The 27761-nt window shown below is 40.6% G+C and overlaps 1 protein-coding gene across 1 annotated transcript; it reads left to right on the forward strand.

Moving 5' to 3' along the window:
- Positions 1–5396: 5396 nt before the first annotated feature.
- LOC112237551 (myosin heavy chain, fast skeletal muscle) lies at positions 5397–26441 on the forward strand. The gene is made up of 41 exons (XM_024406168.2): positions 5397–5500; positions 5993–6039; positions 6156–6383; positions 6729–6872; positions 7110–7266; positions 7480–7507; positions 8296–8404; positions 8531–8623; positions 8791–8851; positions 9675–9773; positions 10120–10223; positions 10478–10616; positions 10836–10954; positions 11115–11264; positions 11359–11529; positions 11760–12063; positions 12209–12273; positions 12367–12454; positions 12565–12682; positions 12853–12976; positions 13439–13575; positions 15246–15501; positions 15694–15936; positions 16290–16466; positions 16565–16710; positions 16882–16972; positions 17233–17622; positions 17744–17870; positions 18532–18650; positions 18785–18981; positions 19106–19289; positions 19423–19588; positions 21009–21133; positions 21459–21767; positions 21986–22189; positions 22297–22422; positions 22576–22746; positions 23039–23143; positions 23239–23334; positions 25868–25999; positions 26324–26441. The coding sequence occupies exons 3-41, from the start codon at positions 6168–6170 to the stop codon at positions 26342–26344; spliced, it is 5811 nt and encodes a 1936-aa protein (XP_024261936.2). The 5' UTR covers positions 5397–5500; positions 5993–6039; positions 6156–6167; the 3' UTR covers positions 26345–26441.
- Positions 26442–27761: the final 1320 nt, after the last annotated feature.

Genomic DNA, 27761 nt, shown 5'->3' on the forward strand with positions numbered 1-27761 from the left:
CAGAGGCCCATTTATCAGCAACTCCTGTGTTCCAATGGCACGTTGTGTTAGCTAATCCAAGTTTATCATTTTAAAAGGATAATTGATCATTATGCAATTATGTTAGCACAGCTGAAAACTGTTGTCCTGATTAAAGAAGCAATAAAACGGGCCTTCTTTAGACTAGTTGAGTATCTGGAGCATCAGCATTTGTGGGTTAGATTACAGGCTCAAAATGGCCAGAAACAAAGACCTTCTGAAACTAGTCAGTCTATTCTTGTTCTGAGAAATGAAGACTATTCCATGCGAGAAATTGCCAAGAAACTGAATATCTCGTACTTCCTTCACAGAACAGCGCAAAAGGACCCTAACCAGAAAATAAAAAGGAGTGGGAGGCTCCGGTGCACAACTGAGCAAGAGGACAAGTACATTAGTATCTAGTTTGAGAAATAGACGCCTCACAAGTCATCAACTGGCAGCTTCATTAAATAGTACCCGCAAAACACCAGTCTCAACGAAAACAGTGAAGAGGCGACTCCAGGATGCTGGCCTTCTAGGCAGTTCCTCTGTCCAGTGTTTGTTCTTTTGCCCATCTTAATCTTTTATTTTTATTGGCCAGACTGAGAAATGGCTTTTTCTTTGCAACTCTGCCTAGAAAGCCAGCATCCCGGAGTCACCTCTTCACTGTTTTCGTTGAGACTGGTGTTTCGTGGGTACTATTTAAGAGTGTGAAAAGCTGTCGTCAAGGCAAAGGGTGGCTACTTTGAAGAATCTCCAAAATAAAAAATAAAAAATATTTTGATTTGTTTAACACTTTTTGAGGGTTCCTACATGATTCCATATGTGTTATTTCATAGATTTGATGTCTTCACTATTATTCTACTATGTAGAAAATATGAATGACTAGGTGTGTCTAAACTTTTGACTGGTACTTGTATATACACAGTTATGGAACCACTGCTCTAGAGGACTGTGATGTCACTCTTTCCTAAGGCTGGTCTGGACCAGTCCCCTGCTACCCAAGATGTATGTACACTCAACAGCTGCAGGACATCCCTAACCCTTGAGGGGAGGGGATGGGATTACCGCTTTCATCAATGTTCTCTTTTGTTATGAACTTGTCCTGTCTTAAAAGGATCTGAACATATATATAGCTGTCCAAAAAAAAAGAAGCGTGTATTTGACACTGGTCTGTATTTGGCCATGTCTAGTCTGTATCCCACTGGTGCTCAAACGGCAGTAGATCTGGTTTGATACTCATTCAATTTGACGGGGGGAGGGGGGGGGTAATAAAGCCAAACGATGGTGTGGTGGTTACATTTACTCCTGACACCCAGTTTGTGAACATGGCAATATTGAAGACAAGATCATTGATAGGGCTTGTAAATAATCGTGTTTTTTGCTCTTTGACCTCATGACATTGGACTGGAGTTCCAAAAACAAGGTTTAACAGATGTATTTGATTGGGTGGTTATGGGGATGAAAATCTTTTTAAAAAGACACAATAACTGACTTTTAAGATTCATTTCTTTATACTTTTAAAAGCAATATATATTTTTTTAATTAGACATGTCATCCTTTCATAAACTTGCTGTTAAAGTAAAGCTCTGACAACCTATGCTGTGGAACACAGAGGAATCTGGTGCAGGACAGCGCAATATTTTGACCATTTTGGTCAACCCTGTCCTCACTTTGACTGACATTGGCTACTGTAATAGATGTACCACTGAGATATGTGACCTGCATGGAAAATAAGTTCTGAGTGAGCTGAGCCCTTGCTCTGACGACTCCAAGTCTTTTCAAAAGGATACCACAACTGTTATGTGGACCCCTGCCACTGTGTGTGACATTATACATCCCAATTTAGACCTTTACCGGGGGGACATTGTAATGGATTAAATCACGTTACAAAAAAACCCGCTGTTGTATGCCAATGGCGGAGGACTCGCAGGCAACTCATGCCTGTCACAATAACACTACTTTGTGACATACAACACCCTTAAAGAGGCACTCCAGCTATTTATTTTATACTTTTCCTGTAGAAAAACAATATCCCAAGGTAAAAATACAGTAATGCACACATGCTTAAGGGTAAAAAAATATATAAGTTTTGAGCAAAATACTGTTTTGTAGACAAATGCAGACTTCAAGGAGCTGGTCTGATTTAAACATGATGGGTGATTTACATTTGTGAATTCCATTTTTTTAATGTTCTTCCCATATGCCAACTCCCCCCTGAGAAACCCTTGTCAGTTCAGGGATTAGAACTAGCAACCTTTCTATTATTAACACTATAATCACTATAAGCTACTTGCCACTCTGCGATATCATTGATGTCATTGTGATGTTACCATCAGGGTTCTGCAACAGTTCTGGACAGCTGGCAGTTAACAATAGCATCGCTGTTCTGAGACGGTTCCGGACAGCTGCAAAGGTGGTATAGACTGTTGTTCCACAGCAGCTCGATCACAGCTGATTCGGCTAATCAACTCCTCATAGCATTGATTCAAACCAATCAGGTGTCAGCCCTATCACAGCTGATTCGGCGAATCAACTCCTCATAGTCTTGATTCAAGCCAATCAGGTGTGTCAGCTCGATCACAGCTGATTCGGCTAATCAACTCCTCATAGTCTTGATTCAAACCAATCAGGTGTGTCAGCTCTATCACAGCTGATTCGGCTAATCAACTCCTCATTGTCTTGATTCAAACCAATCAGGTGTGTCAGCCCTATCACAGTTGATTCGGCTAATCAACTCCTCATAGTCTTGATTCAAATCAATCAGGTGTGTCAGCCCTATCACAGTTGATTCAGCGAATCAACTCCTCATAGTATTGATTCGAACCAATCAGGTGTGTCAGCCCTATCACAGTTGATTCAGCAAATCAACTCCTCATAGCATTGATTCGAACCAATCAGGTGTGTTAGTGAAAAAAGCCTGTGCACACTGCCAGCAGCTCTCCAGGCCCGGGCTTGGTCCACCGCCTTCATCTACAGCACACCTTAACCCTTTCCTGTCCAGCTACTGTTTTACCATTCAGATACAGTGCTCCCCTCATTATGAGAATCCTCAGCTTTGGCCTTTGTGGCCGAATGTACAAGTGTGTCCTCTATCATGGAGTGTCAGGTAAGCACAGAATAACTTTGATATTGATCTAAAATCAATCTAATGATCTGTTTTATAATTTCCCCCGTAATGGTTAAGTTGAGGACTTGGTAAACTGATTCTAAGGAAAGCTTATACCCAACTGTGGATCTAAGAGAAACAAGTCCCGCAGATACAATGACAAGTGGTTAAATATCATATAAGATATCTACACTCCTGCCCATTAAAATATCTTTAATGTCATGAACTCCATTTTAATAATCTGCATGGTACGAAGACTCTCTCTACCCACAAACGTGTCTAGAAAATATGTTGTGGCAGCTGTTTGGAAGAGTTGGCCGATACTCAATCACTTCAAAGGCTTAAAACAATACGCCTCGACTGCTGAGATGAGAATAGCATAGCCTAAGAAATTAAAAGATTGTTTGCTTTGCCTACTCATCATGTGTCTCCTGCAACGCCCCCCTATGATGTTTCCAACAGTGACTTTATTAATCCAGGACATTGTCACATTGTTGCTAATAAGTTGGGAGAACGTTGTGACATCTTCATTTTGCTAGTAGGGGGATGGAATGAGACGCTGCACCTGAAATAATCAGAATGCCACAATAATTCATCTGAACCAATTTGAAATAAATAACTTTTACACAGCGATTGATTGCAGAAAAATGTTGATATTAAAAGCTGTGAATTGATTGTTAAAAGTTTTGATTTGATTTGATACCAAGAACAAATACATGATTTGATTTGATTTGATACCAAGAACAAATACATGATTTGATTTGATTTGAAGAACCTTTATGTCTTTTAACAAATACAAATCACACTAGTACATCAAATCTTAAAGATGCATCTCACATGTAATCTCCAATTTGGAGAAAACAAATGAATTGTTTCAGGATTAGCGGTTATTTTGTTTGAAGGGGATATACATGGGGTGGCGGGTAGCCTAGTGGTTAGAGCGTTGGACTAGGATCCGAAAAGGTTGCAAGATCGAATCCCTGAGCTGACAACTTCGTTCTGCCGATTAATACATGGTTTATAGGTGCCTTAAATTAACATCTTATGAGTGATCTTATAAATCATTATTAAACATGTTAAAATTTGTTTATAAATGTGTGAATAACTAGCTTACTATCATTCGTGAGTAATGATTAATAAATTATGAATAAACGATTTAATAATAAATGATAAATGATTTATTACAAAGGTGTTGGTATTAAGTGCCACCCCTATTCATTTCATATCAGTTTTATTGAAGCTCAGCTGCTAAGCGATTTACTTCATTCAGAGTGTCATAAAAGTTTGAGGCAGCTATATTATATCTCTCTCAGCCATATGAGTGGATAGGAGTCATGAAATAGTGTACCGGTGTTATGGACCATCGGAATTTTAACTCTAACCTTAAGTCGTAAGAATCCTACTGGACTGTTTAAAGCGCCTGCGGCATCTTCATAATGTAGATGAATAACTACACATTGGAGTTAACAGTGCTATAAGCTATATAAAAGCCTAAATGTGTCTGTTCTAGATTTTAAATATTTATTTCATATGGTTTCACCAGGGTCATAAATCAAACTAAGCAAAAGCGTGAGGTAATGGCCAAGTCCGTCAGAAGCATGAGGTGAGGAGAGGTTCAAAAAAGATATATAGTTATTGATAAGGATGAATTAATTACTGAAATTCAACTAAATAAGGTCAGATTATATTTTCTAGAAAGAATTATAATGGCTGTGGAGGCAACGTGGACTCACTCCATTACACTATTTGAGGAACATTTGGAATCAATCTGGAATACTATTGGAATCAATTTGATTAATAAAACATTGGCATAATTATTAGTTATGACATCTCTCATTTACGTAAAATTCTGTGAAATGTAATATTATATTATATTAAAGATAAGTATGTATTGGTTGGTTGAATTTACATGTCAATGAGGTGTTATGCCATTGGCCAAACTTGCAGATAGCGGGAGATCACATTGTTCCCCGTCTGAGATTTACATGGAACCAGTCGGTCAAGTTCTAAACTAAATTATTGTGTTTTATTTATGTAAATGACAGCGTGTACATGTTTAGTATGTACAGCAGCTCAAGGTCAGCCACAGAGCTCTACTCTAGGAGCACGTTAGATGGACATGTCATTTGTAGACATTCCTGCAGTAGGCAACCCGATCCTCCTTAAGGTCTCAAAATAGTCTAGAACAATCCATGGTAAAAGAATAAGGAGTGTGGTGCTCCTCGAAGTGGGTGGGACTAGAGAGACACAGACACACAGGGGTCTCACATCCAATCCATTTCCTTTACTAGAGTGGTCCATAATTAACTTTTGCTTGGTTGGCACTTCCAACCAGATATAAGGAGGCTGAGGCCCCAGCATTCATAAGTCAGATTGATACCTTCTTCCTCTGTGGTAAGACTTTCTCGACTTCCTTAGTGTGTACATACAGTCTATTTTCACTCAGCATCTAAGGCAGTAGCTAACTGCATTGTTTGAATTCAGCATTTTTTTGTCTTTTGTAAGATTTTACAATACGCAATCAAAGTGGCATTGATTTAAAAGGTTTTCGTTAAATGTGTTTTACTTCAATTGTAAGGTGTAACTTTCATTGTAAAGTGTAACTTTCATTCACAGTAAAATTTGGTATTACTGCACCCTTTTTGTAAAATGAGGGGGTGGTCTAGAATGTAACTGGGTTTTCAGGGCTATTTTTAGAATTCTTGAGAGAATGTAAAGTGAATTGCAACTAGGAAAATGAAAGTGTATGGTTGCATCTGTAGTTGAATTGGACATGGCTGTAATGATGGAGTTGAATTATGCCATTCAAAATGTTTCTTGTCCTTTGCGGGCTAAATGATAAGGCTTCAGACCTATGCTTATTCACAACAGCCTAATGTTTCACAGGATCCTCCAAGACGTACGAATACATCTGTAGGAGGGGTAAAAAGAAGGTGAAACAATAATCTGTGTGAAAATATTCTGTGTGAGATACAGTACCGCTCACTCTGTTGACTGTGGAGGAAGCACCACAGAGTCAATCATGTTTCTTGTTTCATCTCTTTCCTAGTGAACCGTCAACATGAGTACGGACGCGGAGATGAAAATCTACGGCAAGGCTGCCTTGTATCTTCGTAAACCCGAGAGGGAGAGGATTGAGGCACAAGCCGCACCCTTTGATTCAAAGAACGCCTGCTATGTGACAGATGTCAAGGAGCTGTACCTTAAGGGTTTGATCACTGGCAGGACAGAGGGAAAGTGTACTGTCAAAGTCAAAAATCCTGACGGCACTACAATGGTAAGTCTGATCTGAAAAGTATTGAAATTTAAAAATTATCAAAAACATTCCCAAAGCCAATATGAAATCGGTAACAAAAAAAGATTAAGAATCATTTCTTTGTTCTTTTTTTAAAGCAGAAAATAACCCTCAAATAAAACACTTTTATAGATGCTGTTTAAAATTGGCATTGAATTATTGATAATGACAATTCAAGAATCACATGTATTTGTCAGTGGGTGATAACAAAGTACTTGGATTAAATGGTGGTAAGCATTTTTTAAAAAGATTTATCTTGTATTTAATCAGCAAAAACATTCATGACCAATTTGATCCGTGTGAAATCTAGATTTCTGACTGTTTCAGGACAAAGAGTTCAAAGAAGCAGACATCTACCAGATGAACCCCCCTAAGTACGACAAGATTGAGGACATGGCCATGATGACCTACCTGAATGAAGCCTCTGTGTTGTATAACCTCAAAGAGCGTTATGCAGCATGGATGATCTATGTAAGAAACCTGCATAAACATACACACATACTGTAAATGAACATAAGAAATTCCTACATGCATGAACATGAGAAATACACACGTAAAGTACAACACTCAAATGAATAGTAGAAACCAAAACATACAAATACAGTAGACCCACATTAGTATACCATAGTACACCCACATCCTCACATAAATCCAGGTAAAAGTCAATATAACTTTGCTAATCTCCTATTTGAAATCCCTTTCATCCAGACCTACTCTGGGCTCTTCTGTGCCACGGTGAACCCCTACAAGTGGCTCCCCGTGTACGACGAAGAGGTTGTCAACGCCTACAGAGGGAAGAAGAGGATGGAGGCTCCACCCCATATCTTCTCTGTCTCTGACAACGCCTTCCAGTTCATGATGATTGGTACGAGCTCTCATGGAGAAATAGATGGATGGATGCATGGATGGAATCTACTGTCTTCTAGTCTAAGTTAGAACAGTTTGCTGGGAATCTCTCATTTCACTAGCCTTGAATGGAAAATATTCCAAAATGAAATTCATGATGATGCTTATGAAGACAATGATGTACTCCAAATGTTGATTGATTATAATAAGCAACATGTTTTTTGGGTTCCAGATAAGGAGAACCAGTCTGTCCTGATTACGTAAGTTGTTTTCTATCATTTCACTTGATTAAGTGTTTCTATTCTGATATGTTGTGTGACTTGGGTGTGATGAAAATATTCTGAACAAAAATATAAATGCAACATGTAAAGTGTTGGTCTAATATTAAGAATGGGACCATATTGGCATATTAAGAAGCTGATTAAACAACACGACTGTTACATAGGTGCACCTTGCGCTGGGGACAATAAAGAATGTGCCGTTTTGTCACATTGCCACAGATGTTTTGATAATTGAATGTTAATTTCTCTACCATAAGTCTCCAACATTGTTTTAGAGAACTTGGCAGTACGTACAACCAGTTTCACAAGCACTGAGACCAGCCACAGCTGATGAGCCTGAGGAGTGTTTCTGTCTGTACAAAAGTCCTTTTGTGGGGAAAAACTCATTTTGATTGGCTTGGCCTGGCTCCCCAGTGGGTGGCCCCGCCTCCCAAGTGGGTGGGCCTATGCCCTCCAAGGCCCATCCATGGCTGCGCCCCTGCCCGGTCATGTGAAATCCATAGATTAGGATCTAATTCATCTATTTAAATGTTCTGATTTCTTACATGAACTGTAACTCATTGAAATTGTTCCATGGCGCGTTTATATTTCTGTTCAGTTATTATATTCCATTATAAATGGATTAGGTTGTGCATTATAATGAGCCAATGAGTGGAAATATTTAGTTAATAATTGACTTTTGTTAGAAAACAGGTAAACACTGTATTTGTCAATGCAGATTAGCAAAAACCAATCTGACACTCAAACCCGTCTGTCATATTAACCAGCGGAGAATCCGGTGCAGGAAAGACTGTCAACACCAAGCGTGTCATCCAGTACTTTGCCACCATTGCAGTTTCTGGTGTCAAGAAGGAAGTAGACCCCACCAAAATGCAGGTTGGTTGTGCTTTTATAACATATTTCATTTTGGTGTGCTGTGTAAACTTTGTTTTTCAAGCGGTGAATACTGTTTTAAGAAAAGTGTTTGCTAGTTTCTGAGAAACTTGTGTTTGTCTCAATCAGGGGTCTCTTGAAGATCAGATCATTGCAGCTAACCCTCTGCTGGAGTCTTATGGTAATGCCAAGACAGTGAGGAACGACAACTCGTCTCGCTTTGTGAGTATGAACGGCATACTGTGGAAGTTACCTTATATTGGGTGGAAAAATTTCAGTATAGTTTTATCATCAGCTATCCAACACATGTTACATTTCAAGTGGTGTATCAAAGTAAAATGTTAGATTTATTTAGTTGACCTACTTCTAACCACCATGCTCTACAACAGGGTAAATTCATCAGGATTCACTTCCAAGGAGGAAAACTGGCTAAAGCTGACATTGAGACCTGTGAGTTGGTTTTCCTTGTTTCTCAATGCTTTCCTTAAAGACATGCTGTGGAACTTTGAAGACTAGCAAGCATTTTTTCAACCTCCCGCTTTGGACTAGATGTGTCAATATGTAGTTCATACATGCACAATCTCTCTTACCTTAATTAGCCAGGAAATGTTTTCTGGAAGTTATGTGGCGCCATTTTCTCAAAATGTTCCCCCATGTGGGTCAGCCCCCTTAGTAATTCAAGTTTCAGCCAATGAGCTTCAGCCCTTCACCATTTGAGTGACAGCTAGCAAGTTGCACTCACAACAGAGCAAAAGATAGAGCAATGACTTGGTGCCTCATATCTGCACCAATGTGAGGTAGTACGTAATTGTCAGGGACCACTTTTGACTCGTGAGAGTTCCAGAACTATGAACTATGAACTATGAACTACTGGCTATGAAGTATACACAAGTACCGGAGAATCTCTTTAAATTCAAACACAACATTTTGGGGAGATCATATCATCAGACGTAATATCTATATCGTTATATCTATATATCTATATCGTTATATCTATATATCTATATCGTTATATCTATATATCTATATATCTATATATCTATATCGTTATATCTATATATCTATATCGTTAAATCTATATATCAATATCGTTATATCTATATCGCTATATCCTTATATCTATATATCTATATCGTTATATCGTTATATCTATATCGTTATATCGTTATATCTACTGTATATATCTATATCTATATATCTATATCTATATATCTATATTGTTATATCTATATCGTTATATCTATATCTCTCTCTCTCTCGCTCTCTGTCTCAGACCTGCTAGAGAAGTCCAGAGTGGCCTTCCAGCTGCCCGCTGAGAGAGGCTACCATATCTTCTACCAGATGATGACCAACCACAAACCTGAGCTAGTTGGTAAGGCAAAGTACAGGTTAAGGTGAAATTATTTACACCGCCATCTGTGGAACTTATTCAAATGTTTCCTAGTCCACACTGTTAATATTATTATAATGAGTACTTCCAAGGTAACAAGGCATCTAAACATGGGTCAGGTCTTTCAAGGTCTTTCATGGGAAAGATCAAGTAATGCACTGTGATGCACAAGTCCAGGAGCATCAGTCCCCCTCTTTTGATGCTATGCATTATATACTGCATGTATCCTTGAGTCCATCTATTGAGTAAAGGAGGGAGAGATACTGTAAAGGTAGGACAGCAGAATTCTCAGTGATTTAACTGACAAGCCATTCTCTGTTGTCCACAGAAATGACACTCATCACCACCAACCCTTACGACTTCCCCATGATCAGCCAGGGTCAGATCAGTGTGGCCAGCATTGACGACAAGGTCGAGCTGGATGCCACCGATGTGAGTGATACAAAGTGTGAACCAAACTCTAGATATGGAATGGGTAGGACCACAATACTCACTGAATGCATTGATAAAACTCATATTGTGCTGTCATATACTAGTGTGTTGGCCAAAAGTAATCATGTGGAACTGAGAAGCCAGTTCATTCTAACCATCCCATTTGTTCTGGACTGAATACAGAACGGTAGTGTACTGTAACTGAGCAAACTACCGTTCAGTTCCTCACTGTTGTACTTCCTGTTTAATACCAGGATGCAATTACAATCCTGGGCTTCTCTAACGATGAGAAAATGGCCATCTACAAGCTGACAGGAGCTGTAATGCACCATGGCAACTTGAAATTCAAGCAGAAGCAGCGTGAGGAGCAGGCCGAGCCAGACGGCACAGAGGGTGAGTCCCACTCATAAGACGTAATATATGGAAAGCATTAGTCCCTTTCCCAGTCCCAAGCACGTAAGACAGACACATGAAAGTCAGGCAGGAGATACAAACTCAAAACCCCATAAAATATTTTAAATAACATAGCTGGGTTAAAAATCAAAAGACCAAACTATAATGTCACTGTGACATCAGAAACAAGCGATCTGTTGCTGTTGGTTTTCTCTCCAGTGGCTGATAAAATCGGCTACCTGCTGGGCCTGAACTCAGCTGAGTTGCTGAAATGTCTGTGCTACCCCAGAGTGAAGGTCGGCAACGAGTACGTGACCAAGGGACAGACTGTGCCTCAGGTAAGGCGGTTAAACACACAGCATCAAATATTTTCTGACCACATTAATTATTTTGGGGACAATTGCATTGCTTTTTATAAATACTTAGGTTGTTTTTCCCAACCTTATCACTGGACATGGTCAATATATCATGTATTAATTTGAGGCATTATCATTGAAGGTTTATAATGCAGTCATGGCTCTGGCCAAGTCCATCTATGAGAGGATGTTCTTGTGGATGGTCATCCGTATCAACGAGATGTTGGACACCAAGAATCCAAGGCAGTTCTATATCGGTGTGCTCGATATTGCCGGATTTGAGATCTTTGATGTGAGTATGAGACCAGAACAAGACAATTAGTTGTGATTGAGAAGGGTTACAGCCTTGTATCATGAAATGATCCCTTCTGAAATTCCATCAACAGTACAACAGCATGGAGCAGCTGTGCATCAACTTCACCAATGAGAAACTGCAACAGTTTTTCAACCACACCATGTTCGTCCTGGAACAAGAGGAGTACAAGAAGGAGGGAATTGTCTGGGCCTTCATTGACTTCGGCATGGACTTGGCTGCCTGCATTGAGCTTATTGAGAAGGTAAATTGTCTGTAAGGATTATATTGGGATGCAACATCAAAGCTCATAGGGAGCGCATTGATAGATATTATCGCAATGGTAAAAATGTTCTGACTGTTGAGAACTCAATATGTTTCCTATTATGGCCCCCTAAATGAATATAATCCTATAAAATGATGTTTACTAAAGAAATAAATGTGATGATCCTAAATGTAAAATCACTAATTTGATACACATCTGTTTTTGTAAAGCCATTGGGCATCTTCTCCATCCTTGAAGAGGAGTGCATGTTCCCCAAGGCTTCAGACACTACCTTCAAGAACAAGCTGAACGATCAGCATCTTGGCAAAACCAAGGCATATGAGAAGCCCAAGCCTGCCAAAGGCAAGGCAGAAGCCCACTTCTCCCTGGTGCACTATGCTGGCGTTGTGGACTACAACATCACTGGCTGGCTGGAGAAGAACAAGGACCCCCTGAACGAATCAGTTCTTCTTATGTACGGGAAGTCCTCAGTCAAACTGATGGCTACCCTGTATCCCGCTGCCCCACCTGAGGGTAAGACTAGCATCACATCAAATGCACTTGTTACAATTCAGACCCACATTGTTTTTAAAGTCAATAGTTGTTATTTTTCACAATCTCATTGGCAGCATTTGATTCTCTTATTTCTAATGATCTTTGACTTACTTACATGTGACAGATACGACCAAGAAAGGAGGCAAGAAGAAGGGTGGCTCCATGCAGACTGTGTCGTCCCAGTTCAGGGTGAGCTTTTGTAACGTGTATATTCAGTCCTCCAAAAGGTGCATTGATTACCATAAATTATTTCTGAGAAAATGGTTTGTAACCCTCTTCCAGGAGAACTTACAAAAGCTGATGACCAACTTGAGGAGCACTCATCCTCACTTTGTGCGCTGCCTGATCCCAAACGAGTCAAAGACTCCAGGTACAAGAAATATTGAGTTTAATATGGCATCTTATCAGTACAGTATCAGTAACCTTAACAATTCTTTAATATGTTAATAAGTATTAAAGAGACATGGTTTGTGTTTCCAGGTCTGATGGAGAACTTCCTGGTTATCCACCAGCTTAGGTGTAATGGTGTTCTGGAGGGTATCAGGATCTGCAGGAAGGGCTTCCCCAGCAGAATCATCTATGCTGACTTCAAGCAGAGGTACACTCATGCAAACACACATGCACACAACACACACAACATACAACACACACACAACCACAGAAGGATCTGCTCCAGGGGCATTCGCAGCATCAGAATAGGCTTACTTTTTATGTAATATAGCCAACCTATTACAACTTGACATATGTTAAAAATGTCTCCTCATTCAGGTACAAAGTACTGAATGCCAGTGTCATCCCCGAGGGCCAGTTCATGGACAACAAGAAGGCTTCTGAGAAGCTGCTTGGGTCCATTGATATAAATCACGACGATTACAAGTTTGGACACACCAAGGTCAGTCAAATACCCCCAGCAAAATCTGACAACAAAAAAGAACTACAATGATAATTTAAACCCCTAGAATCGTTTGATGCACCGGTGTGTCGATGTCTGGTACGTAACAAAAACATCTCACCAGTTGGTTATCCATCCTTTTTTCTTTCTTAAAAAGATGTATAATTTTTGGGGGGTATTTTTTTCTTCAAATTCATACAAGTATAGGAACTCAACTCATTATCATGTGCATTGTGTTGGAGTGGTATGGCTTCAGTTATCTGTATCTGTGTAGATTATTCATCTACAACTCTGCAAAACCTACAACTTTTAAACAAGCTATTTCATGGTGTGTTTGTAAGAATTGCAATATTTATGTTGGTCAAATGAATCTAGTGATGTTGTTCCCCTGTTCTGATCCAACCCTTTCTATCTGTCACCATCTGACTCTGGTTCCAATGGCCATGTTGACCTGTGTCTCAGGTGTTCTTCAAAGCCGGTCTGCTGGGTGTCTTGGAGGAGATGAGAGATGAGAAGCTGGCTGTTCTGATCGGCATGGTCCAGGCTCTCAGCCGTGGATTCCTCATGAGAAAAGAGTTCACCAAGATGATGGAAAGGAGGTGAGGAAGCGTAGACATTTTAGCAAAACTTTCTGTGAACCACCTGAATGTAATGCATTATGATCACATACTTTAATAAATGCTGTGAGTTGATCAGAATGAGAAAGTAGGTGTTATAATGCTCTATTAGTGCTGCAGTTTGGGATTTGGCAAAGCTGTTCAGTTGTCATTTGTATTGGTAATGTTTACCCATTCATTATTTTGTATTTTTTGGGGAGTGGGGGGGGTAGATCAGCATTAATATTGTGGATAGATTGTGGCTTCCATCATTGTAATTGTCTACATAATTTCCAATCCCCCATATTTAATATAATATATATTGAAAGCATATATATATATATATATATATATATATATTTAGCTTCTTTATTCTTTCCCCCTAACATCCCTCCCCTCATTGGATTTATGTTAGCCATATATTGTTCAACTGTGGTGTGATGTTTCACATAGTCTTGAACTGAGCTGTGACCATTTAACCAAGCACATCGATGCAGTCAGACCATTCAATTATTTTGTCCTGCCAGGGCCATAATAATATGCCCCCTCTCTGATTGTCTGAGTGTGAACCCATCCCCATGGGTTACTGCTGCTAATGTTGCCAGCACTGCCACTACCTAGGTGGGGGTCTCTACCTAGGTGGGGGTCGTCAAGGTTCTCATTAGCAGCTTTGAGAAATTCCTTGTATATTATGCTCACCATTCGTGGGCTTTGGCTTTGTTTGACCAACACTGCCAGGCAGGCTCAGACAAATGGTCCCTTTGTTCGATATAGTCCTTCTTTATGTCCCAAAAATGTCAATTTATTTGCTGCGTTTGATTCAGAAATACACCGGTTTCAACTTGCCCAACACGCCTATAAAGGATCTAATAAGTTACCTGTAAACTTGGTCCAAACATTTCAAAAAATGTTCCTAATCCAACCTCAGGTACCCTAAAATGTAAATCATCAATACAATTTAAGACGGAAAGGTACAAGCTGACAAGGTACAAATCTGTCATTCTGCCCCTGAACAGGCAGTTAACCCACTGTTCCTAGTCCGTCATTGAAAATAAGAATTTGTTCCTAACTGACTTGCCTAGTTAAATAAAGGTTAAAAAAATAAATAAATAAATGAATAATGGAGTCCCATTTTCCTTCTGTGGTTTGTCCTCTGGGTTTTGCCTGGCAAATCAGTTCTGTTATACTCACAGACATTATTTCAACAGTTTTTAGAAGCTTTAGAGTGTTTTCTATATCCTAGCTTCTGGGCCTGAGTAACAGGGAGTTTACTTTGGGCACGCTTTTCATCCAGATGTCAAATGCAGCCACCTACCCAAAGAGGTTAATTGAAAACAAACAAAAATAGCTTCTTAGCAAAGAGCAATTTCTCAAGCAAGAATTTATCTATGACTGTCTGGGGGTAGGTGAAAAGTGGGGAGGCTATCTGTTATTGGCAAAGGGGTTTGTAAAGCTCTTTCTTATTGGTCTATTAACTAGTTTACATTACCAATTTCAGGCAATCGTTTCAAATAAAGCTTACACTTAAAAGGGCATTATCATAATCTTCACAATTTCAGAGTATTATTCCCAACTCATAGTGTGGAAATATACATAAAAAAGAGGACAATCCTGTTTTTGACGGCACTGGGCCTTGTCACTCACCATGCCACTCTATTCTCTCTGTCGACCAGAGATGCCATCTTCACCGTCCAGTACAACATCCGTTCATTCATGAATGTGAAAACCTGGCCATGGATGAAGGTGTACTTCAAGATCAAGCCCCTGCTGAAGAGCGCTGAGACAGAGAAGGAGCTGGCCAACATGAAGGAGAACTTTGACAAGATGAAAACAGACCTGGCCAAGGCTCTGGCCAAGAAGAAGGAGTTGGAGGAGAAGATGGTGTCCATTCTGCAAGAGAAGAACGACCTGGCACTCCAAGTTGCATCTGTGAGTGAGAAATGATCCTCATAAGGTCATATTTTCATACACATGAATACACAAACGAGCACCATTTTTTTATTGCCCATGTTAAATACATATTTCATGAATGTTGATTTGCTCTGACCTCTATGACTAAATCAAGTCTATATTTTGATAAACAACGTGAGTTTGCAAATATTTTTCCTGTTCTGAAACCAGGAATCAGAGAATCTGAACGATTCTGAGGAAAGGTGTGAGGGACTCATCAAGAGCAAGATCCAGCTGGAGGCCAAACTCAAAGAGACGGCTGAGAGGCTGGAGGATGAGGAGGAGATGAATGCTGAGTTAACTGCCAAGAAGAGGAAGCTGGAGGATGAGTGCTCTGAGCTGAAGAAGGACATTGATGACCTGGAGCTCACCCTAGCCAAAGTGGAGAAGGAGAAGCACGCCACTGAAAACAAGGTCTTGTGTCTTACCAAAGACAGTCTAACCAAACAATAACCCAAACCATAATCAACTCAAAACATAACTCAACAGAAATGGAATTCCAGATGTATTGTGGGTGGCGGAAACATGAAGACACAAAATAGTAGAATAGTGGTACTCCCCACGTTTATTGTATGTTCAGCTGCCCCTCGTTTATAACTTCCATTCAGTACACTGGCATGGAGTACACTGCCACCTAGTGTTGAATCTATAGAACAGTACCTGTTGACACATTTCTAATCTGAATTAAATGAATGCAATACGTATGAAACTAAATCTCCCATTTATGTGAAGTAACAATAGGCTAATTATGTGGTGGCCGTTTTCAGGTTAAAAACCTGACAGAGGAGATGGCGTCTTTGGATGAGAGTGTTGCCAAGCTTACCAAGGAGAAGAAAGCCCTCCAAGAGGCCCACCAGCAGACACTGGACGACCTGCAGGCAGAGGAGGACAAAGTCAACACTCTGACCAAGGCCAAGACCAAGCTGGAACAGCAAGTGGACGACGTGAGTGGATTTAGACATTTTGGCCATGATAGTATGTAAGATGTTATTATCTTCTGTTGTTTAGATTTGAACAATACATGTGTGTTTTTATCTTGTAGCTTGAGGGTTCTCTGGAGCAAGAGAAGAAGCTCCGTATGGACCTTGAGAGAGCCAAGAGAAAGCTGGAGGGAGATCTGAAACTGGCCCAGGAGTCCATAATGGACCTGGAGAATGACAAGCAGCAGTCTGATGAGAAAATCAAGAAGTAAACAAAAACAAATGACTATTTTACCTGCAATATTGAGCAAATGAATGGTTGTTCTTGTCTAATTCTTGTAAATATGAATTAACATTTGCATGTGATTCGTACAATACTCTCTCTTTACACTATTGAACCCAAAATGTGTTTGAAAATGTCCGTGTTTGTGTTTCTTAGGAAGGAGTTTGAGACATCCCAGCTCCTCAGTAAAATAGAGGATGAGCAGTCTCTGGGAGCTCAGCTGCAGAAGAAGATCAAGGAACTCCAGGTACAGTACAGGAAAGAACACACCTGAAACATCTCCTAAAAAAATATTCTGGTAGCACACATTTTTCCTGGTGGCTTGAAGGTTGCAAGGGACACTATCTACTTAATATATTTGTGAAACTGGCTTTGTAAGAACACATTTTAAGTTAACATTTATGAAAAATATACAGACTCTTATTATTTTGTTTATTATTTATTTGGTTCAGTTGTTTCAACTGTATTGTAGTGTTCATCCCTCCCTGCTCCTGCCCCCTGTTCTAGGCCCGTATTGAGGAGCTGGAGGAGGAAATTGAGGCTGAGCGTGCTGCCAGGGCTAAGGTTGAGAAGCAGAGAGCCGATCTCTCCAGGGAACTTGAGGAGATCAGCGAGAGGCTGGAGGAGGCCGGAGGCGCCACTTCTGTTCAGATTGAGATGAACAAGAAGCGTGAGGCAGAGTTCCAGAAGCTACGTCGTGATCTTGAAGAGTCCACCCTGCAGCATGAGGCCACAGCCGCCGCTCTGCGCAAGAAACAGGCCGACAGTGTGGCTGAGCTCGGGGAGCAGATCGACAACCTGCAGCGTGTCAAACAGAAGCTGGAGAAGGAGAAGAGTGAGTACAAGATGGAGATTGATGACCTCTCCAGCAACATGGAGGCCATCGCCAAGGCTAAGGTGAGTAGTGATGTTTTGATCAAGCAGTGTTGAGTAGGGTCAACTACATTACCATTCAAGTGAACTGAAGTTGACAGGAGTCTCATAAATAAAGTAATGATGGAACATGTTTCACTAACAGGGCAATCTGGAGAAGATGTGCCGTACTCTTGAGGACCAGCTGAGCGAGATCAAGACCAAGAATGAGGAGAATGTTCGCCAGATCAACGACATCGGTGGACAGAGGGCCAGACTCCTGACAGAAAATGGTACCATCATCAACAATGAACAACAAACCAATTAATTCTTCAGTAAAACACAATAACATGTATTGGGGGCTGTATCCACGTATTCCAGTCCACATAGTTTCTACTGTTCTGACTTGAACTGTAATGGTCGCACTTTAGAGCCATTTGTTACATTATCAGAAAAAATATTTTATTCAGATTACTAATACTTTTGAAAAACTAGATGATTGCTTATTTGATTACTCTTAAATTGACTTCATTTAGTTTTCTCGCAAGTTTGTTAGTTCCACCTGAGCGAGTCTGACCACAATTCAGAGACCACTATGATGACACACCAAATGGGTTTTATGGATGCTTTTCGTCTGCTTCTAATGCCTCTTAAGGGGAAAGTAATCCAAAAGTAATGAAAAGTAATCAGATTACATTACTGATTTGCGATAATCCCAAAGTTACGATACTGATTACACTTTGACAGGTAACTAGTAACTGTAATGGGCTACATTTAGAAAGTAACCTACCCATCCCCGACTATTTAGTAAAACACAATAACATGTATTGGGGATGTATCCAGATAGTATATTCCACAGTTTCACACCTAACATTGGCCTGCAATACCTTCAAATCAATTTTCAATCTGAGAGAACAGAGACCCAATTAACAAGATGTCCCTCTGTTCCTGCAGGTGAGTTTGGCCGCCAGCTGGAGGAGAAGGAAGCCCTGGTGACTCAGCTGACCAGAAGCAAACAGGCCTTCACTCAGCAGGTGGAGGAGCTGAAGAGGCAGATTGAGGAGGAGGTCAAGGTAAGGAACTCATAATGAACTACAGAGTTTCGATCTTCATCTAGACAGTGATTACGCCACCCTCTGAGACTTTTACTGTAATTTGTTTAACTATCTCTCTTATCTCTCTTTGTCTTTCACTTTCTCTCTCACAGGCTAAAAACGCACTGGCCCACGGTGTCCAGTCTGCCCGCCATGACTGTGACCTCCTGAGAGAGCAGTTTGAGGAGGAGCAGGAGGCCAAGGCAGAGCTGCAACGCGGCATGTCCAAGGCCAACAGTGAGGTGGCTCAGTGGAGGACTAAGTATGAAACTGATGCCATCCAGCGCACAGAAGAGCTGGAGGAGGCCAAGTGAGTCGCACGGAACAGCAAAAACTCAAATATACGGTGTGGATGGTGAGGGCCGTAGGGGTCTCTAAGAAATTATTATTTCGCTAAGTATTTTAACATTTGTACACATTCTGTCGTACAACAGGAAGAAGCTGGCCCAGCGTCTGCAGGATGCTGAGGAGACTATTGAGGCAACCAACTCCAAGTGTGCCTCCCTGGAGAAGACCAAGCAGAGGCTGCTGGGAGAGGTGGAGGACCTCATGATTGACGTTGAGAGAGCCAACGCAATGGCTGCCAACCTCGACAAGAAGCAGAGGAACTTTGACAAGGTGAACATTAATAATTCTCAACCTAGAGTGATATTTTCTGTCTGCTATATGATCAAATGCAGAATAATTGTAGCATATTTCTGATTCAAAACTCTTCATCAAGACCTAAAGAAAATCCCATTGATTTCCTTAGGTTCTGGCAGAGTGGAAGCAGAAGTATGAGGAGGGCCAGGCTGAGCTGGAAGGAGCTCAGAAGGAGGTTCGCTCAATGAGCACTGAACTCTTCAAGATGAAGAACTCCTACGAGGAGGCTCTGGATCATCTGGAGACTCTGAAGAGAGAGAACAAGAACCTGCAACGTGAGCATTTGACAGAATCTCTATTGGGCTCATGTTTGACTAGTGTTTTGAAAATGGAATCATCAACACCTGTAATCATCAACACCATTTTAAAACAGTATTATAATTACTTTATGATTTGGACTTGAACAATCCAAAGATTTATGCCAACTACTTTAATGATGTTTTCATTAGCAAGATCAGCAAACTTAGACGTAACATGTCAGCAACAAATGCTGACTCTACACCTCCATGTATATCTGACCAAATAATGAAACACAAGCACTGTAATTTTCAATTCCGTAAAGTTAGTGTGGAAGAGGTGATGTTTTTTTTGTTCTCTATCAACAATGACAAGCCACCGGGGTCTGACAATCTGGATGGAAAATTACTGAGGATAATAGCGGACAATGTTCGACATCTTCAATTTAAGCCTACTAGAAAGTGTGCCCTCAGGCTTGGAGGGAAGCAAAAGTCATCCCACTACCTAAGAATAGTTAAGCCCCCTTAACTGGCTCAAATAGTCAACCAATCAGCCTGTTACCAACCCTTAGTAAACCTTTTGAAAAAATTGTGGCTGACCAGATACAATGCTATTTTATTGTAAACAAACTTTCAGCATGCTTATAGAGAAGGACATTCAACAAGCACAGCACTTACACAAATGACTGATGCTTGGCTGAGAGAAATTGATGATGAAACGATTGTGGGGACTGTTTTGTTAGACTTCAGTGTAGCTTTTGGCATTACCGATCATTGTCTGCTGCTGGCAAAACTTGTGTTATGGCTTTATACCCCTGCTTTCTTGTGGATAAAGTGGTACCTGTCTAACAGAACACAGAGGCTGTTCTTTAATGGAACATAATCCAGGTAGAATTAGGAATTCCCCAAGGCAGCTATCTTTACTAACGACATGCCACTGGCTTTGAGTAAAGCTAGTGTCTATGTTTGCGGAAACTCAAACTATACACGTCAGCTACTACAGTAACCGCTGACCATTGGATGCACACAGAGAGCTAACATTAATAATATGCATGCCAATCTCTCCTGGCTCAAAGTGGAGGAGAGATTAACTTCATCACTGCTTGTATTTATGAGAGGTATTGACATGAATACACAGCTCGGACACCTATGCATACCACACAAGACGTGTCTTCACAGTCCCCAAGTCCGACAGACTATGGAAGGCGCACAGTACTAATTAGAGCTATGACTACATGGAACTCTATTCCACAGTACTAAATAGAGCTATGACTACATGGAACTCTTTTCCACAGTACTAATTAGAGCTATGAGTACATGGAACTCTATTCCACATGCAAGACCATTTGAAATTCTGATTAATTCACTAATTATTATGATTCAATGTCAACTTCAGTGTGTTGGTGGTATCCACTGAACATCTCCCAAGTCTAAACTGCTCCTGTGTTTGTGTGTGCAGAGGAGATCTCTGACCTGACTGAGCAGATCGGAGAGACTAGCAAGAGCATCCATGAGTTGGAGAAGGCCAAGAAGACCGTGGAGACAGAGAAGTCTGAGATCCAGACCGCTCTGGAGGAGGCTGAGGTACAAACTACAGCTGTTTGATGGGAAAAGCAGTGTTCATTTTGATCATTTGGATTATTTGGATGCAGAAGCATCAGCTACTCTTCCTGGGGTCCACAAAAAACACAAGACAACAAATAACAAAACACTGATAGACAAGGACAGTCACACAAATGTAAAATACGATATACAAACAATACAACTAAAGTGGTACACTAGCCAACACCAGCTACAGTCCCACACTCCCTGTATTGGTGTTTATTGTAGTCATATATATTTAATTCCTTGTGTTATACACATCCAAATGTATTGAACACAATTGGCCTGACTGCTTCTCTTTGTCCAGGGAACACTGGAGCACGAGGAATCCAAGATTCTGCGTGTGCAGCTGGAGCTGAACCAGATCAAGGGTGAGGTGGACAGGAAGCTGGCTGAGAAGGACGAGGAGATGGAGCAGATAAAGAGGAACAGCCAGAGGATGATGGACTCCATGCAGAGCACCCTGGATTCTGAGATCAGGAGCAGGAATGATGCCCTGAGGGTGAAGAAGAAGATGGAGGGAGACCTGAACGAGATGGAGGTCCAGCTTAGCCATGCCAACAGGCAGGCCGCTGAGGCCCAGAAACAGCTGAGGAACGTCCAGGGACAGCTCAAGGTAAAGGGACTGGGGATATCAGGCAAAACAATCTGAAGGTTAGGGAGAGATTTGTTTGTGAATCTGTAGAAAATAAAGAGGAATTTGAATAGCGTTTACTAATATGCTGTAGACAGGTAAGAATATTGGGAAATTCTTACCAAGGAGCATTTAAATCAATGACCCAATCACCTCTACTTCCACAAATCCTAATGAACCCATGTCATTGTGAACCCCAGGATGCCCTGTTGCACCTTGATGACGCTGTTCGCGTCGCAGATGATATGAAGGAGCAGGCAGCCATGGTAGAGCGTAGGAACGGTCTGATGGCGGCTGAAATCGAGGAGCTGAGAGTTGCTCTGGAGCAGGCGGAGAGAGGCCGCAAACTGGCTGAGACTGAGCTGGTAGACGCCAGCGAGCGTGTTGGACTGCTGCACTCCCAGGTATGGGTCAAAAGCCATTTCGAATTAAACTCAACCAGGCATACCATTTCTGCCTTGTGACCTGAAAGTTCTCTTGATAGTCCAAAAAATTGTTTTAACTCCTTCAGAACACCAGCCTTCTAAATACTAAGAAGAAGCTGGAGTCTGACCTGGTGCAGGTGCAGGGAGAGGTCGAAGACATCGTCCAGGAGGCCAGGAATGCAGAGGAGAAGGCCAAGAAGGCTATTACTGATGTGAGTCCTTATGATCTATTCAATTACATTCACTTCATTTGTAACCATGGGCCAATGGTTGGATAGCTGAGCTGGTTTACCACAACAAAGTCCTCAGAAGGACGTTATGATTGGTGCCAATTGGTGCATAAATTTAAAAAACTACCATTCCAGGCGGCCATGATGGCTGAGGAGCTGAAGAAGGAACAGGACACCAGTTCTCACCTGGAGAGGATGAAGAAGAACCTGGAGGTCACAGTCAAGGACCTACAGCACCGTCTGGATGAGGCTGAGAATCTGGCCATGAAGGGAGGCAAGAAGCAGCTCCAGAAACTGGAGACCAGGGTGAGTTAACAGTTGGGTGGATTAGGGTGGATTGAAATACTGATTGCTGGAAATTTATTTAATCATACAAATACACAGGAACATTGTGTAATGACTTTCTCTCAATACCCCACATAGATAATGAAATTGTATCATTACAGATCCCTTTAATTACAATTGTAAAAGTACATAGGAACAGACAACAATTGTGCCTCCTTGACTGGGTAGAAGAATATACCTCTGTTGTACTAAGATTTGTTGCGTCTGATTTCACCACCTCAAACAAATTTGTGTGTTAATTTCTTCCACACAGGTGCGTGAGCTCGAGAATGAGGTGGAGGCCGAGCAGAGAAGAGGTGCAGACTCGATCAAGGCAGTCCGCAAGTATGAGCGCAGAGTCAAGGAGCTCACCTACCAGGTAACAGAAAGTGCCTTCATCCCAAACTTGACACTAACACAGACAGGTTTGTGTATAAAACTTTGGTGCATTGATTATTTGATCTTGTCCCACAGACTGAGGAGGATAAGAAGAATGTTGTCAGACTTCAGGACCTGGTAGATAAGCTGCAGATGAAAGTCAAGGCCTACAAGAGGCAGGCTGAAGAAGCGGTGAGTCACATACTTTGTCAAATACTTTGAAAGCATACATTCAAAAACATCATTTCCTTCGTAGACATTCAAATTTGAATTCGGTTCTACTACTGCGCATCAGTAAACAATGACTCAATTGATAGTGCAAGTACTGGGGGCTGGTATAGTGGTAGTACTGTACTGGGGGCTGGTCTAGTGGTAGTACTTACTGAACTGGGGGCTGGTCTAGTGGTAGTACTGTACTGGGGGATGGTCTAGTGGTAGTACTGTATTGCGGGCTGGTCTGAACTGGGGGCTGGTCTAGTGGTAGTACTTACTGAACTGGGGGCTGGTCTAGTGGGTACTTACTGAACTGGGGGCTGGTCTAGTGGTAGTACTGTACTGGGGGATGGTCTAGTGGTAGTACTGTATTGCGGGCTGGTCTAGTGGTAGTACTGTACTGGGGGCTGGTCTAGTGGTAGTACTTACTGAACTGGGGGCTGGTCTAGTGGTAGTACTGTACTGGGGGATGGTCTAGTGGTAGTACTGTACTGGGGGCTGGTCTAGTGGTAGTACTGTACTGGGGGCTGGTCTAGTGGCAGTAGTGTGCTGGGGACTGGTTTAATGGTAGTGCGACCACCCCTGAATCACACACTGTGCCTCTCATAAGTATTCACCTCCTTTTGGATTTATTTTCACTGTTAGAAAGTGGGATTGAAATTAATTTAATTGTGATGTTTTTGTCATTGTTCTACACAAGATAATCCACAATGTCACACTGACTAGAAAATTGGATACAAGTAGGATACAAGTAGTATGTCATACATTGCAGTTGAGGAACAATGTGAAAGTAAATATGATTTGAAAGGTGATAAACCTGTAACCCAATTATTGAGAAAATGGCCCCTTGAATGTCTTGGTACACATACAGGGGAGCTCTTTGTCTACACCCATTCAGCAATGTTCACACCCTCTTAAGCTTTAGCCCCACCCATCTCTTTAAGGATTCACATGTGAGGCCATGTGCTAAACAGAGTGAGTAAGGTAATGTAGTAAACAACCAAAGATTTCAAGACTAAAAGTGGTGAAAAGTAGTAGTGAAAATAAACTTTAACTAGTGGGCCTTTATCCTAATCTGACTTTGGTGCAGGTCATGTTGTTCTTCACATTACCGTCTCTGCTAAACACGCACTATATCAAATAAAATCAGAGTTTATGTGTCACAGGTACAGGTTGCAGAAGGTGTAAATGGTTACTGGCATATTTGCAATATCAAAAATAGAAAGTGTCCAGATAAAATATATTTTATAATTATTTTATTATTATTAGATGATGCTAACTCAGACGCACTTGTCTAAATTGATGGGTCATATGAAAGAAATACCCTCCAGCCACATCTAGATAAGTGGTTGGGTCACTATTGTCTCGACATGTATACGTGTTCATGAGATACAATAGATGGATGTAATCACGCCGAGACACACCTGGTTAATGTTGATGGGTCATGTAATCCTCTGGCGAAGTGGCGAAGTGGAGTCTTTTGTTTAGACATGTAGCTAGCTAGCTAGCTAAACAATGAACCATAATCCCAACCCATACTACTATCAATACAAACTGATTGTCATTGCTAGCCACCATGCATGAAATGCTGTAGTATGAATCTGCAGGTAGCTAAAGATAACCAACTAGGTTCAGGACAGCAATGTTGTTGATAGAAGTAGCAACACTTTTGCAGTTCTCCGTGGCTAATGTTATATCTTTCAAAAAAGCCACAGTAGCAGGGATTATCTACACATACTGAGCAGCTCATGTTATAGACAGAAGCATGCTATATGGCAGACCAATCAGAACTCATCTCTCACCATGTACAGCCCATCCATAATCTCAGCCAGTCATAGCTAGCGGGAAGGTTCCTGACTTTTTCCGTGGCTAAACCAACTAGGTTCGTAATTTAACCATTTATTTGTATTTACAGATGGCATATAGAAGTTTGCTATTAAGGTACATGAAAGTTCACATGTTCCAGAAGGCATTTCTGAGAATAAACACATTTAGATTTTAAAAAATTGCAAAACCCAGGTGTGAAAAGCTCTTAGAAAACTTACCCAAAAAGACTCACAGCTGTAATTGCTGCCAAATATGTTTATAACATGTATTGACTCAGGGGGTGAATACAAATTAGTCCAGATATATTAGTGTTTTATTTTTCATAAATTATTTTTTAAATGTTCCACATTGACATTCCAGAGTATTTTGTATAGATTATTGAACAAAACAACTGAAATTTAAATCCATTTTAATCTGAATTTGTAACACTATAAAATGAGAAGTTATCCGAGGGGGTGTGAATACTTGTTTTAGACACCGAACATCCCTGGAGGCAGTGGTTTGATCCCTCATTTCACCACTCATTCTCTCTGCTGGATCATCTATCTCCCTATATACATTATCCCAAATCTGTCAATGAAAGAGTACTTTAAAATACCTTAAGAAAAAATAATATTAATTTGCTACCTGAAGGTTCAAACTTTGAACGCTGATTTTATGCCCCCCCTCTCTTTTCCGCACCCAGGAGGAACAAGCCAACGGCCACATGTCTAAGTTCAGGAAGGTTCAGCATGAGCTGGAGGAGGCTGAGGAGCGTGCTGACATCGCTGAGTCTCAAGTCAACAAGCTCAGAGCCAAGGCCCGCGACACTGGAAAGGTACGGAGCTGCTGCTAAACCTAAACCTGACTCACGTTCAAATATGGCCACATCAACACAACCTATGATATAGTCTTCTCAGAGGTCAATACTGACCTTTTACACTCACTAAAATGTATTTAAGTTCTCTAAGAAGCACATTTCAGGTAGGGTAAAAATAGATGAATTCAAACTAAGATGGTACTTCAAAATTGAAAATCAAAGCTCAGCACTGAGCCTTTAATGCTTCATCCATTACATTATTTCTAACTGTTCATATATTCATATATTTTACATGTTCATTATTAATACTCATCCATTATTTTCTTTCTGTCTTCCTTACAGGGCAAAGAAGTTGCTGAATAAACAAGACCAAAGTCTTACATCATTTTCCTGTGTTGCATAAAATATGATTTTCACGGTGAAAATGAGCTTGGATTAAAAACATGTCAGCTTACATACACTTCCTTTGTGACTGAGGACTCATTACTCAGCTAACAGCTGTTTCATATCATACAAATATTGTACTTTAATTTAAGGTGCAATCTGGGATTCCAACAACAACGAATTTAAGGTGTCACCTTTTTTTTTGTAAACAGCTGAGGGTGAGGCTGGAGAAATGTAACCACTATCAAATTCATAGACCTTTAGAATTGATTGGGATTCTCATTAGCCAACTCCAAATGGCAACAGCTCGTCTTCCAGGGGATCTGACAGATAACAAAGATATTTCTTGTAGAAAAAAAACCTTACAATTGACATTAAAATTGACATTTAAAAACGTTGACATGAACAAAACAACTAGGTAGAGAGGCATTGTTTTGTTTTTTTAAACCCTTTAATTCCACTATAAATAGTAAAGCTCCCTTTGTTGGCTCTAAACAGCCGTCCAATCAGTTTGCTTCCTGTTCTTAGTAAATGGATGGAGGATGTTGACATGTATAACAAATGTGGATCTAAAAGAATAAAAAAAAAATAATAATTGAGATATAATAAATTAGCAAATTGATGACATTGTGTGGCCTCCTTTAAAACAGTTTGTCCTAGGTTTCTAAAGGAATCACTCTCGTATAGTAATCTGAAATGCAGTGGAAAAGGGAAGCAACCAGGATAATGATTTAATGTATCAAGTTATAATAATCAAAAGTTTAATTCATGAATATTCATGTATCAAATAACTTTACATAAATAGGAAATACGTCTCTGATTGAATTTTCTCTAAATAACAAAATATAATTGACCTTATACAAAATAACAAAACACAATTCAGTATTTCAATCTCAGCCATGAACACATTAACAACTTTCATGTAATGTTCCAGTCTTGTATAGCAAAGCATCAGCAAGAGACACCAGTATAAAAGGATGCTAATAGAACCATGACAGTGTATAACTATAAAACTAGCCCAACTCTGCATCTCCCTTAATCTGTGTGATACAGTGCATTCAGAAAGTATTCAGACCCCATTGACTTTATTTTTAAAGTCTTATGAAAACAGCCTAACCAGCTCTGCTGGCAACAATTTGGGAATAACGCTCTCGGTAGTCGATGTGAGCAAGACCTTTAAACAGGTCAACATTCACAAAGCCGCGGGGCCAGATGGATTACCAGGTCTCAAAGCATGCACGGACCAACTTCCTGACTGAGTCTGCAATACCTTTTTAACCAGATAGGCTAGTTGAGAACAAGTTCCCATTTACAACTGCGACCTGGCCAAGATAAAGCAAAGCAGTGTGACACAGACAACAACACAGAGTTACACGTGGAATAACATGAAATAAAC

The sequence above is a fragment of the Oncorhynchus tshawytscha genome, linkage group LG28 (genome assembly GCF_018296145.1).
Source record: "Oncorhynchus tshawytscha isolate Ot180627B linkage group LG28, Otsh_v2.0, whole genome shotgun sequence".
NCBI lineage: Eukaryota > Metazoa > Chordata > Actinopteri > Salmoniformes > Salmonidae > Oncorhynchus > Oncorhynchus tshawytscha.

What these genes read in the sequence shown, in the direction of transcription:
- LOC112237551 (XM_024406168.2), top strand. Translation starts at nt 6,168, where the DNA reads ATGAGTACGGACGCGGAGATGAAAATCTACGGCAAGGCTGCCTTGTAT. An exon ending in TCTGATGAGAAAATCAAGAA is followed by an intron (nt 16,711 to 16,881) that starts GTAAACAAAAAC and finishes TGTGTTTCTTAG; the next exon opens with GAAGGAGTTTGAGACATCCC. An exon ending in AGAAGATCAAGGAACTCCAG is followed by an intron (nt 16,973 to 17,232) that starts GTACAGTACAGG and finishes CCCCTGTTCTAG; the next exon opens with GCCCGTATTGAGGAGCTGGA.